The sequence below is a fragment of the Arvicanthis niloticus genome, chromosome 4 (assembly GCF_011762505.2).
Source record: "Arvicanthis niloticus isolate mArvNil1 chromosome 4, mArvNil1.pat.X, whole genome shotgun sequence".
Taxonomy (NCBI): domain Eukaryota; kingdom Metazoa; phylum Chordata; class Mammalia; order Rodentia; family Muridae; genus Arvicanthis; species Arvicanthis niloticus.
Window position 1 is genome coordinate 87,598,133 of NC_047661.1, and position 13,353 is coordinate 87,611,485.

General features: G+C 44.8%; 1 protein-coding gene across 4 annotated transcripts in view; it reads right to left on the reverse strand.

Moving 5' to 3' along the window:
• The window catches only part of Elapor1 (endosome-lysosome associated apoptosis and autophagy regulator 1), a 77,018-nt gene that overhangs the window by 16,306 nt on the left and 47,359 nt on the right, over positions 1-13,353 (reverse strand). For all 4 annotated transcript variants that reach the window (XM_034500153.2, XM_076933143.1, XM_034500154.2 and 1 more), the window contains 5 exons: positions 9,877-10,024; positions 9,332-9,412; positions 8,789-8,894; positions 8,501-8,650; positions 1,278-1,366 (listed from right to left, as the gene is read on the reverse strand). In XM_034500153.2, the coding sequence (XP_034356044.1) occupies positions 1,278-1,366; positions 8,501-8,650; positions 8,789-8,894; positions 9,332-9,412; positions 9,877-10,024 (574 nt within the window). The remainder of the gene's footprint in view (positions 1-1,277; positions 1,367-8,500; positions 8,651-8,788; positions 8,895-9,331; positions 9,413-9,876; positions 10,025-13,353) is intronic.

A 13,353-nucleotide genomic window follows, 5' to 3' on the forward strand; every position in this document is an offset into this window, starting at 1 on the left:
CTCCCTGCTGCCCTTGTGAGCTCTGGGAGAACTGAGATGCATCTCGGTGGTCTCTGATCCCTGCCTGACAGTTCACATAGGCATTGTTTGTCAGCCCAGAGACAGAGAACTACAAAGGCTTTGTCTGAGACTGAAGGTTTGGTGTGGGTGGGAGCTGGAGAGAGACAACTGGAACCAAAACTAGTCAGGCCAGTGGCTCTCACCGTCCCTAAAGTGTGACCCTCTAATACAGTTCCTCATGTTGTGGTGACCCCCAACCATAAAATCATTTTCATTGCTACTTCACAGTAGTAATTCCTATAGTAATTCAAATCCATACTGTAATTTTGCTACTGCTATGAATTGTGATGCGAATATCTATGTTTTCCAATGTTGAGGTTGAATATCAATGTTGCTATGTTGAGGTCTGGTCTGTTGCTATGCATTGTAATGCAATTTTCACATGTACCAGCTTTCGTTGTGCAAACCTCGTTCCTTAATTTAAAACTATTGGTTAAATAAAAATGGCTACAGCCAATCACTGGAGGGTACCAGAGGTAGGTGGGATTTTTAGTTTCGTGGTTGAACGTGTGAGAAAGGGGAAGAATGAGGAGAGAGGAGAAGGTCCCAGGAGAAGAGATGGATCATGAGCACATGGCCAGGAGAAACAGCAAGTATTTGGGGAACACTGATGGGGAGGCAGCCGGGCCAGCAGCTAGACAAGTAGATTAGGGGTTAGCCCCTAGTAATCGTTAAAGCCAAATAAGAAACTATAGTCTAAGTCTCATTTATTTGTAAGTGAGTCAGGGATAAATTTAAATTGGACCAACTACAGTTGACCCCTGTGAAAGGTTATTTGACTCCAAGGGGGTCAAGCCCCACATGTTGAGAAACACTGACTTATGCCATTTTCCAGAGACTTGGGGGTAAGAAAAGATCCCCTCTGTTCTCCTTGGAAGCAGCTAGCACTTGAGACTGAGTATCATTATGAAACGCAGCAGATGTGGACGGATGGGCAGGTGGGGTCTGGGACTAAGCAAACGGGAGTAACCCAGAAAAATAAAATGGAGTAGAATGTATCAATACTGGGTAAAACACACAGGCAAAAGTAAGCCTGCTCAGAACATGAATGAAACCATAACCATGTTCTTGGCCTCCCACTAGTCTGGGCTCACCACGCAGGTCTTCGGGGGTGGGCGGGTGGGGGGGTTCCTCCATTCAGTTCATCAGTTCATTGACCACGGGAGCCTGAACGGTGGTCAAGTGTAAGGAACAGGTGCTCAGAGCATGCTACCCACCTCTCCCTGGGCATCACAGGCTGTGTGGGTGTAGAAATAATCCTTGTCTGTGCAGGCTGGGCGCACTTTGCAGGTGGAAGATCCTTTTTCTAAATGACCAAAATGAGAAAAAAATATTTCAAGTTACATAAGAGAGCAGGCTCTTAGCCACTGACCAGAGTGACCTGTAACTAACTCCAAGCCCATGGCGTGTCACCACACAAACGTCCAGAAGGCTTTTGCTTTCTTTTTTCCATTTATTTGCCTTCTTCTGGTCTTTTGAGACGGGCTGACCTGACACTCACCATGCAGTTGAGGCTGGCCTCAAACTCAAGGTGATTCTTCTGCTTCATCCTCTTGGAGGGCTAAGATTACAAGTTTGAGCCATCATGGCCTTTTACTCTTTTGCCTTAAGTTTGTTTTTTATTCGTTTGTTTGTTTGTTTGTTGTTGTTTTGTGGTTGTTTTGCTTTTTCAGACAGAGTTTCTCTGTGTAGCCCTGGCTGTCCTGGAACTCCCTTTGTAGACCAGGTTAGCCTCGAATTCAGGATCCACCTGCCTCTGCCTCCTGAGTGCTAGGATTAAATTTTTTTTTAAACCTACTTTTATTTATATGTGTAATGCTGTTTTGCCTGCCTGCATGTCTGTCTATCTTTGGACCACATGTGTGGCTGGTTTCCAAGGAGGCCAGAAGAGGGTGTCAGATTCCCCTAGAACTGGAGTTAGAGATGGCAGTGAGCCACCGTGTGGGTTCTGGGAATCAAACCTAGATTCTCTGCAAGAGAAGCCAACGCTCTTGACCTTTGAGTATCTCTCCAGGCTCTCTCCTTGGACCTTGTCTGAGTGTCCTCTTGCCTATGACAAACATGAATAAGGCCGTCTGTTACTCCCTTCTCCATGAGAACACTCCACTCCACACAGATGAAGTTGGAACTGCCATGAACTCAAGATGAAGATGCCTCTGACTTGCCTCAGCCTCAGCATCCTAGTGCGACTTCAACCCAGTTAGTTTTCTTCTAGTCTGGGAGTGCTGGGGATAGAACCCTGGGCTCCAGGCATGTTTTACCACTGAACCCCAGGTCCTTAGCCATTGTATCAGGTTTTTTTGTGTTCCCCTTATAAAGATAGAATGTTGCTTCAGTACCATGGACCTTTACAGAAGAACTAATGAATCCTCCTTAAAGAAATGTGTGTCATATTTTCCCTTTGTTTTGATGTTAGAGACAACTGTAGCCCATATCATAGCCTATGCTAACCTGAAACTCCCAGTCTCAATGCCTCAGGTACTAGGAAAACAAGGGTATGCCACCGTGTGTATACATATAAAGGATGTGGTGGTGCACAACTTTCATCCCAGTACTCAGGAGGCAAAGGCAGACCAATCTCGGTGAGTCCAACCAGGCCAGCCTGGTCTACATAGTGAGTTCCAGGGTATCCAGGGCTACAAATGTCTCAAATGCCAAAATAAATCCTTTTTGGAAAAATTAAGAAAAAGAAAAGGCTGGAGAGGGAAAAGAGTATGATCAAAATGTATTGAAAAAAGTTTCTAAAGGAAAAACAAAGCTGTTTCCTTTACCAAGAAAAATATGTATAATTCATGCAAATTTAAATTTTAAAAATTCCCACATTTTTTTTTTTTTTTTTTTTTTTTTTTTTTTTTTTGGTCCAGAATAAAAACCACCTGGGGTGGGCAGGTGGTTCTGTGGTTCAAGGGTTTGCCAAACTTGCATCAGAACCAGAAATCTGATCCCCGAACCCATGTTAAATGCCAGGTAGATGAGAGGGCCCACCTGTAATTTCAGCTCTCAGAAGGCAGGATCCCTGGAACAAGCTAGCTAGCTGGACTAACTCAGCCAGTGAACTCTGGTTTAAGTGAGACATTCTGCGTCAGTGAACAACGTAGAAAGCAATGGAGGAATATTCCCAGGGTCAAACTTCAGGCTTCCATATGTAGGTACATACATGCACATGCAACTGCATATGCATGTGTGCCCATACATATAGGAATACATATATACAGTCATGCACACCCACACACAAAGAGTAAAAACACATGGCTTCATGGAATTCCCCATTGTAATGCCCCCACCTGCTGTGCCTGCTACTTCTAATAGGAACATTGTGTCCTCAGCAGATAAGCATCTATAAAGGGGAGGCAATCTCTTCTTCCGTTTATTACTTGCTATACGGTGTGGCATCATCAAATGAGATTGAGAGCTAGGCAGGTCTAGGTTTGGGTGCTGATTCACCGTTTAGTAGCTGGTCATGTGAGGCAAGTTATTTAACCTCTCTCGGTTTCCTCATCCAAGGAGCAGGAGTAACAGTGTCTACAGTGCCAGAACCAGCAAGTGCCTGGCCCATCACACTCACAGACTCAAAATGGAAGTTACAGGGGCTGAAGAGATGGCTTAACAGTTAAGAGCACTTGCTGTTCTTTCAGAGAATAGAGCTCAGTTGCACCCACATTGGGCAGTGCATAGCTGCCTTTAAGTCCAGCTGCAGGGGATCCAATGCTCTCGTCTGGCCTCCTTCGGAACCTACGTGTGCAGATACACCCACAGCCACACACACACAAACACAGAAGTAAACAATACATTAGAGAGAGGGAGAGAGAGAGAGAGAGAGAGAGAGAGAGAGAGAGAGAGAGAGAGAGAGAGAGAGGTCAGTCACCATTATGCCTGTAAGCTTGTTCATTCTTTTTATTTGGTAACTGTCCCAGGAGATTTAATAGATTAGTGTCTCTTCCTCTCCCTTTAGTGAAGCATTTACTTCTCAACAGGTCCCTTTCCTTTCCCAGATGACTTCCTCTGTCATAGACTCTTGTAAGGATGCCTTGTTGGCCTGCACTGGGGGTTCTGAGACTGAGTATCTCCCCACTCTTCTGTCCCTGTCTTATTAGGCTGGGCAAGAAGGAAGAAAGCATTGTGAAACATCTGGAATCATCTCAGCTCGTTTACTTGGTAAACAAGCAGGAGGCCCAATTCCTCAGAGAGGGAACTAGAAACTCCTGTTGGTGACTGACTTGGCCAGGAGAGATTTTTGGGGGGGCGGGGAGGGGAGGGAGGTGCTGAACACCTGCCAGTTCCCAGTTCTTGTGTATCAGGTCTGGCAGAGCACAAGTGTTAGAAAATGTATTTGGCACAAGGACCTCTGTTCTGCTAGTTAAACATTTGCTTAACCTGAGGTCTAAGTTTTAGCAGAAATGGTGCAGCTGTTTACACACAGACTACAGTGAAAATGGCTCTAATAAGTAAGTAACTGGAGTGTTGAGACAGACCTCACTTTCCTAGCTCTGGTTTAAGCAAGAGGCTTAAGATGAGCATTAGTTAAGTGTGAAAAAGTCACCTAGATGTTTGGTAGGGCGAGGGATTGAGTGTGGGTTGAGGAGAATTGCTCCTGGGGAAAAAAAAATGTAAGAAGGCGTTTATCCCCGGGCCCTAGGTCCTTTTTCTGCACCTCCCTTCGCCTGCCAGTATCTTTCCCCCACTTATAGTCCATTGTTCTCTGAGACCCATTTTATCAAAAGAAAACATTTCCTCAGCAGGCATAGGACCCTGATACACATAAGAGGACAGCTCATAGCAGCAGCTCAGGAGCTGGGCAGGCCCCTGGGCCTCTCCGAGCTTACCTTTCACTTGTAAACAGAGAGCTCACTCCCACACCATGCCTTGAGTCATAAATGAGATAATGTATTGAGTGTAAACTTCTATACACATGACCTATTATTGTAAACTATACTGAGAACATTTTCATTCTGTAAGAGTGGTATCTGGATAGTCCTTCATTAAAAAATGAATTAATGAAACTAACGCTAAAGGGGTAAGGCAGGCAGGATGGCTCAGTGGGTAAAGGTCCTGGTCCCCAGCCTGACAACCTGACTCCTTCCTGCAAGTTGTTCTCATACACACATGTTCATGCACAAGCCCCCATTTCCCCCCACAATAAAATAAATAAGTGTAATAATAATTAGTGCTTAGGCTAGAGCTGAAGCTCTGAGGGGAGAGCTTGCCCACCGTGTGTAAGGGTTCTGGGATCTATCCCCAACACTACAAGGAACATTTTTTTAAAACAGAAATTACACAGCACTCAGGAGGCGGGGGCAGGTGGATCTCTGTGAGTTTGAGGCCTGCCTGGTCTGCAGAGTGAGTTCCAGAACAACCAGGGCTACCCAGAGAAACCCTGTCTCAAACAAAACAAAACAAAACAAAACAAACAATAAAAAAAAGCAATTACAAAATACCAGGCCCATTTCTGGATCCTTCCCTGCATTAGCCAATCCCCGACGGTAACTGCACGAGGCAGACATGATCATTATCATTAATATTTTAGAGGTAAAGACATGGAGGCACAGTTGCTTCTTGGGCCTCCACTAAGATCGTGTGTAAAAACTGCAGCATGAACAAGCAACACGCCCCAGGTGTCACATCTAACGAGGTCTGTGAAACTGAGATCTGAACCTGGTGAGTGTATTCTGGAGTCCTGGCTCCTGAACAGTATGCACTTCTGTTAGGAAACAAACTGCTAGTATTTAACACAGCACAAAGGGCTGGTGTGAGCTGCCATGCTAAATTGCCCCATGAGTCTCCTAGTTTGGCTTATATCGTTTCCACCTCAAATATCTTGTCCCCATGACACTGCAGCTTCACCTTGAAAGATCTCAGCCAGCGGAGGCTTGTCCCCTTTCCAGGAAGACCAACCACATCTCTTTTTCTGCCTCCAAAGGTCCCTATTGCACCATGGAGAGTTTCTACATTTGTGTGTCCACAGAGGCAGATTTTTTCTCCTTTTTGGTTCAACCTGGAGGACAGGCACCAACTCTGACTGTAGCACCAAGGCAAGTCCTTGTAAGCACTCAAGGTATATGTGTGTGTGACCTGGTCTTCTGTCACTACCTTCAAGTGCATTCCATGCTAGGTTCATATTCGACTCTTTGAATCTTTCCCAGCCTCTCCCCTTAAAGAGTTACATCTCCAATAAATGTGACTTTCTTTGTACTGCGAGTTGGTGAGGTTGAGTCAAAGGGGCAGATTGAGAAATTGGCGACCGAAGAATAGTTCTATGAATTCAGCTCCTTGATTAACAATTTCATGACAACTCTTGGGTAGAAATCAGTTTATACAACATTGACAGAAACACGGTTTTTCTACGACTGCCTTGTCATTCAAACCCTTGCACAATTGCAGAGTTAGAATTAGAGCCAAAGAAAGACTAACAAAGGCCACCATTGATAAGAGGTGGAGCAGGGAAGAGGCGTACGGATTAAAGTGGAAAAACAGGAATTTAGATGTTTAGCTAGAAACTTCCTCCCAGATCTAAACTTTCTTGTCTGGCCGAAAAACTATCCATGTTTGGCAAGATCCGGGTAGAAAAACAGGGCGTTTGTATTAGGAATGTAGAAGCAAGCAGGCCACAGGTCAATGGCTGGTCCTGGGTTAGCAACCGCATGCTACCTGTGCGACACATGGGACCGTCTACAGAGGGATGTGGATCTATACGCATGGGCCTTGTGCTGGGTTTGTACATGTTTCTGTATAAGAAGGGGGAAAAGGGTCGTGATGAGGGTTCCTAGGGAGAGGGCAGAGCAGAACTCTCCTATTTCTTGCTTGTTTCATAGCCTACTCTGATGTCTAGACCTGGTACCCATCACTGGGCTGTCTGAGCAGCACGCTGGTGACATTACCTCTCTTACACAGGTGTTCTGACATGTTCTTAAATGACCAGGTCTTGTTTTTTTTTTTTCCTTCTCTTAAAAAAAAAAAAAATTAAAAAAAAAAAAAGTATGTTTGTGGTTGGCCTTGTGCATGTGATGTGAGTGCAGTGTCCATGGAGACCAGAAGAGTAGGGTGTCAGGTTCCCTAGAGCTGGAGTTACAGGCAGTGTGAGTTGGCAGGTGTGAGCTGGCAGGTGTGAGTTGCCACACATGAGTGCCATGGATTCTGGGAAACCCAACTCAGGTCATCTGCAAGAGCAGAACACATTTTAACCACTAAAGCCATCTCTCCAGTCCCTTTGTCCACATCAGAATGTTTGTGGAGGCGTCTCTCTAGTTTCTTTTAGAGCATTGAGACTTGTCTTAACAACAGCAACAACAACAAATGGTTATGCCCATAGCCTGGTCTGACCGCTCTACGAGGTAGGTTTGTATTGATGCATACTGTTAACCCCAAAGATTTAAGGAGAAAGAGCACTGTCCCAAATCAGCATGGCCAAATTAATTAAAACAAACCTTTTTTTTTTTTTAAATTTGTGTACATGGACTGATTACCACCCCCCCCACCTAAGGTAGAGTTCAAGAGGTTGGCATTGAACATGGGCCAGATAAGGGTTTTTATAGCTCATGGGTAGGGGGTTTCCAAGTGGGGATTTGGCAGGCAAATAGGTGAGGTGGAGTTCCAAGAGCAGAACATGACAAGGTGGTCATAATAACTTTTTGAAATAAAGGTAGGGTTGCAAGGCGGTGATGATAACCTCCTGAAACAAAGGTGTGGTTGCCATCCCTGCAACAGGCAGTACAGAACCATTTGTAGTTAAGGTTGCAGGTGGGGCACAGCCCAATCTTTGAGAAACAGAGATTTAATTGTAAACAGGAATGAACCTAGCTTGTCTTTATTATAAGATGGCTTTCAAGCCCAAAATGGAGGCAGCCTGGTTCATCAATATATATGTAATTACTATTTGTTATTGAAAATAAATTTGAAAGTTTGTGCTTGCCAATACAGCTTCTTGGTTCTTATAGATTAAGTATAGTAATAGGGTTTTTTTTTTTGTTTTGTTTTGATTTTTTGTTTTGTTTTTAAACTATTAGGCATGATGGCATTTGCCTATAATCTCAGCACTTCGGAGGTAAAGACAGAGGGAGCAGAAATTCAAAGTCAAGCTGGGCCTGGTGGCACGCACCTTTAACTCCTGTATTCAGGAGGCAGATGCAATGGATCTCTGTGTGTTTTTTTAGGCCAGCCTGATCTACAAAGTGAGTGCCAGACAGCCAGGGCTATATGGGATGACCGTGTCTCAGAAAACAAACAGACAAACAAACAAACAAAAACAAATATGAAAGCCAGGCTCTTAGCCTCGGCCACATCCACACCGAGGGGAAAGCCAGTACCAAACAACAACAGCAACAGCAACAACAAAACAACAAAGAATTATCATCTTCGGGCGACCAATAGGATAAGCCTCCTGGTTTCCTTTGTGTGTTCACTGGTACCCCACTCCTCCCCCATATCCTACCCCCCAAAACATCACCTGAGTATTTGTCAGCATCACACGGATGGCAAGAAGTTTCTCCTTTATTTGAGTAAGAGTTGGCTGGACAAAGCTTGCAGAAAGGGGAGCCCTGCTTAGGAGCGTATGTGCCAGGCTTGCAGGGGAAACACTCGGAGGTGTAAGCCACCCCTAGGAAGAAAGAATGGTATAGACAATCAAAGCTTAAGCCCAGACACCAAGGCCCTGGGGACCAATGCCCATTGTCCCCTAGAAGCCAAGAGTCCAGGAAGCCAGCAGCAGACCCCAGATCCAAGCTGTTTTCTGTACCTGTTATGGCAATGTTTCTAACAAGCACAGGCTTGGACACTTTGGACCACACTGAGAAAGCTGTGGTTCTCCAATAGAGGACATTATTGCCTCTGTTTAGCTCAACCTTAAAAAAAGGCATAAGGTAGTTGTTAGTTCATCACAATATTGGGCATTGCTAACTTGCCTTTTGTAGCTTTGTCTTTCTAACCCTCTCCCATTCTTCCCTGATCCTCCATATATGATCCTTGCATCATATACTATAGGCATCTCTTATGGAGAGATCATAACAGGGCCAAAGGGGGCTGGCAGTAAGGGAGACTGGCATTCGCTCATTCCTCTATGGTTTTCCAGAAAACACAGCCTCAAAGCTAAAAAGCTCTGGCTCCTGGGATAAAGTCATAGGAGCAAACTGGCCACTGTATAGCTTTATCTATCAACCACAAAGAGAGGAATTACTCATGTCTCAGACTGCCCCCTCCATGGGCACTAGAGTAGAATCTCTCCATTAGGATCCTCAGCCCCCTCCTCTGGGATCTCGGGGATGGCTGGTGTGATACTCACACTGTGGAATTCCCATCCTTTCTCCGTAGTTTTCATCCACCTGGAGTCATCAGCATTGGGCTGGCACTGGTCATTCTGGACCTGAGGCAGAAGGGGTTTGGAGGAGAGGTTCAGCTTCCTGAGGAAAGGAGGGCCTTACTCCATCCTGTGTGATGTTCTATAACACTGTTCTCACAGGAGAAGAGCAGCCAAGTCCCTCCAGGCACAAACTGAGAACAAGAAAGCTACACACAATAATGGCTGAACATTGACCTCAGAGAAATAATTTGCAACTCAGCCCCTTGCATGTCCTAACAAGTCTGAACAGGAACGTCACAGGCTCTGTCCTCCCCCATCAGTGTTCTTTGCCTTGTATCTTTTTTCCTCAGATCCCCAGGCTCAGCTCATTTTGCTCATGGTTTTCTCTAGAGAGAAAACAAACAAACAAACAAACATCCCAAACATGGCTACCCTTGTGATTGGTTCCTACAAAATGAATCCGAGCCTCGGGGAATCTTGACCTCTCCCCTAACCCTCTCTTCCCTCCCTCCCACCTGGGAGCTTACAAAAAATTCAAAGATGATGCTGGAGTCTGGGTAGTAGTACTCAAAGTTAACTGTGCCAGACTGCTTTAGGTTGACAGCATACATCAGCGTGGCTGTGCATTCATCTGTGTTGGAGGCGATGTAGTCTCCCCGGGGGACCCACTTGGACCTGTGAAAGAACAGGGACTAAGTGCTATGACGGCAGTACACCCCCACAAAACTTCGTGCCATGTGTTAGGTTCCATGTCCTCCTGTTAGGATTTCTGGGGGAACTCCAGACTTAGGTGTCAAAAGCTGAAACTTGTTTCTTCTGGTTTGAATGAGCAAGGCCCCCAGAAGCTCATAGATTTGAAAGCTTGGTCTCCAGTTAGTGAAACTGTTTGGGAAGGATTGGGAGGTGGAGCTTTGTTAGAGGAGGTGTCACTGGGGGTGGGCTTTGAGGTTTCAAAAGCCCACACCAGGTCAGTCCCTCCACAACACCTCTATCTAGGCTTCAGATCAGGATGTAAAGCTGTCAGTGACTGTTCCAGTGTCTTACCTGTCTGCCTTCCACCATGATGGTCAAGGCCTAACCAAGCCCCCAATTAAATGCCTTCTTTTAAGAGTCACCTTGGCTGCGTAGTTGTGGTGCACACCTTTAATCTCAGCACCCTTGCAGTGCTGAGGCAGAGGCAGGTGGATCTCTGTGAGTTTGAGACTAGCATAGTCTACAGAGCTAGTTCTAGGACAGACGAGGCTACACAGAGAAACCTTGTCTCAGGGGGAAAAAGTTTCCTTGGTCATGGTATTGTTTCACAGTTATAAAATAGTAACTAAGAAAGACCTGAACATGCTCAAGGAAGAGTAACAACAGGCACTTTGAGGAAGATCAAGGGGGCTAAGGTACAGCCAACTAGAGGAAGACAGTTGGGTGTGGCTCCATGCTTCTTCCCACTGGACTGGAGGTAGATGGTAGGTAGAGTCAGGCATGGGAAGCTATAGATCAACCAGCTATTGAGTGGCATGTTTCATCTTCATGCTTTACGCTCATCGGTAAGAAGGAGGACTATATCACAGATGAGAAAACTGAGGCATGGAGAGTACCTTGGCCAACATCAGGAAGCCTTCAATTGACAAGACTAGGATTCAAGTACAAAACTGTTTATCCCCAAAGTTCTCAAATCCATAAGCAAACATATCCTTGAGAACTCAGAAGTTTATCCAATCTAATCCCACTTGTTTTTCCAGAAACATCTGCTTTACAATGCTACATTTTATCAGAAAGAAGTGGCAGGAGAGCTAGAAATGTTCAGTCTTGTCTGTTCAGGCTCACTCTATCTACCCAGCCCAATGGCTCCTCCTCACTCCCTACCACACTGTCTCTTGAACAGCCTTCAAACTCATTTTGTGTCTGGCCCTGCATCCTCCAATCCTTCTCCACACCATGGTTAGAAACACCCAGAAGGAAAACATGACCACATCACTTCAGTGCTCTAAACCCTTGCAATGACTTCCCGATGCTCTTGGGATAGGGCTCTCATCCCTGGCCTGTACTTTATAAGGCAAATCTGTAGGGTTTCTCTCAATTCCTTTGTCAAACTTCTCTGCCTCTGGACTTGCCATCTTCCTCAAACAAACTTCCTCCTCCTCTTTATTTCTTACTCCAGTCTTATGATAGATAGTAGATAGTAGATAGTAGATAGATAGATAGATAGATAGATAGATAGATAGATAATGCCACTTAATGTTAAGAAGTCAGCCTTGTGTCAAGCATGGTCACGCACACCTTTAATTCCAGTGCTTCAGAGGCAGAGGCAGGTGAAGTTCTGTGAACTTGAGGCCATCATGGTCTACATGGTGAATTCCAGGTCAACCAGGAATATATAGCAACACCCTGTCCAGACAGATAAAAGCCTCCCTTGATTTTACCTGCTTTTGCAAGAATGCCCTGAGATTTTTTTATCTCCACAATTTCATTCTATATTAAAATTCTAATATGTTGTCAACCATTTAAGAATTATGCATAGGTAAAATGAGCATATGTCTGTCTACCACATAGCTTAAAAAATCCAACACAGAATAGCTTTCATAGTACTGGAAGGTGCTATGCAGGTTGTTGGGAGAGAAAAGTCATCAATAGTATTACCCAGCAATATACCCACAATGCTATAGTACTGAACTAACAGGCAAGGTGTGCCCGGTTGGTGCGATAGCAGCATGAGAGGTAATGTGGGGAACAAACAATTTCTAACTTGAGGCCTGTTCCACAGGAGGTAATCCATGTCTGCCACTGTAAATCTGGTCAAAAGCTCATGGCTGGAGATATAATAGGCTCTGCTGTCTCACATGCTGGGAAGACGAGAGGTTCCAAAGGGAGTGAGGTGGGCACTGGAGACGAATGTGTTCAAAATACACTGTATACATAAAATTGTCAAGACTAAATTAACATTATTAAAAGCAAAACAGAGCAGTCAAATGCAGCAGAAGCCACCCTGCACCTTTGTAAGCCCCTCCCTTTCTTCTAGCATTTCTCTCCCTAACTATCAAGTGGGGTTGAATTCTTGACTCTGGTAATGTTCTCATGAAATGTTATGTCTGTATCTTTATGTTGTTTTACATGTTTTGAAATGCCATATAAATGGCATCATTCTTAATTTTCTAAAACTTACTTAGGATGGAGATTGCTATACAATGGTGTGAGTACACACACATGCACACATACACCACACACACACACACACACACACACACACACACACAGTGGGGATGAAACCCATGTCTAATCTATGCTCTATATGTACTCTTTCACTGACTCATACACTCCTAGTCTTTCCTTCCATCTTTCCTGCTGTCTAGTGTTCTTTGTGTGGTTCTAGTTTATTTATTTATTTACACATTTGTTTACGACTATTGGACATGTAGAGCGCTTCCAGGGTTTTTATAATTGTTCACATTCTGATGCAAACATTCTTGTTCTTGATCTTGTTCCTATATCTGTACACACATCTGAGCAGAGTGCCTGGGACAGTTGCTGGCTCATAGGGTATGGGAACTCCCAGTATTACCCGGTACTGATACCTTGTTCCCCAAAATGTGTACCAATTTATCCCAGCTGGCAATTTAAGAAGTCCCCTGTTGCTCCACATCCTCTGCAAATTTGGAATGACCAGACTGCATGGTTGCCCTATGATGTGGTGGGAAGTGTTGCTATTTAATGCAATAGGCCAGTGGGTGGCTAGTTGGGCTTTAATCTCATTTCCTTGATTTCTTGTGATCTCTGAAGCTTTATTGCAATCTGGTATCTTCTTCTGGCCATACTTTAATTCTTCCTGGCTAGCCTGTAGATTTGGGGAGGACGAAATCAACCTTGTCTTACAGAATAATGTATCCCCCCAGTTTCTAGCTCCGGCACCCAAGGACCTCAGGGTGATTCCAGAAAAGAACAAGTTGAGACAGTTCTGGTGTTTCTGTTCTGAGACTAGCCCAAGACCTGCAACTGTTTAACAATGGCCATTAAGG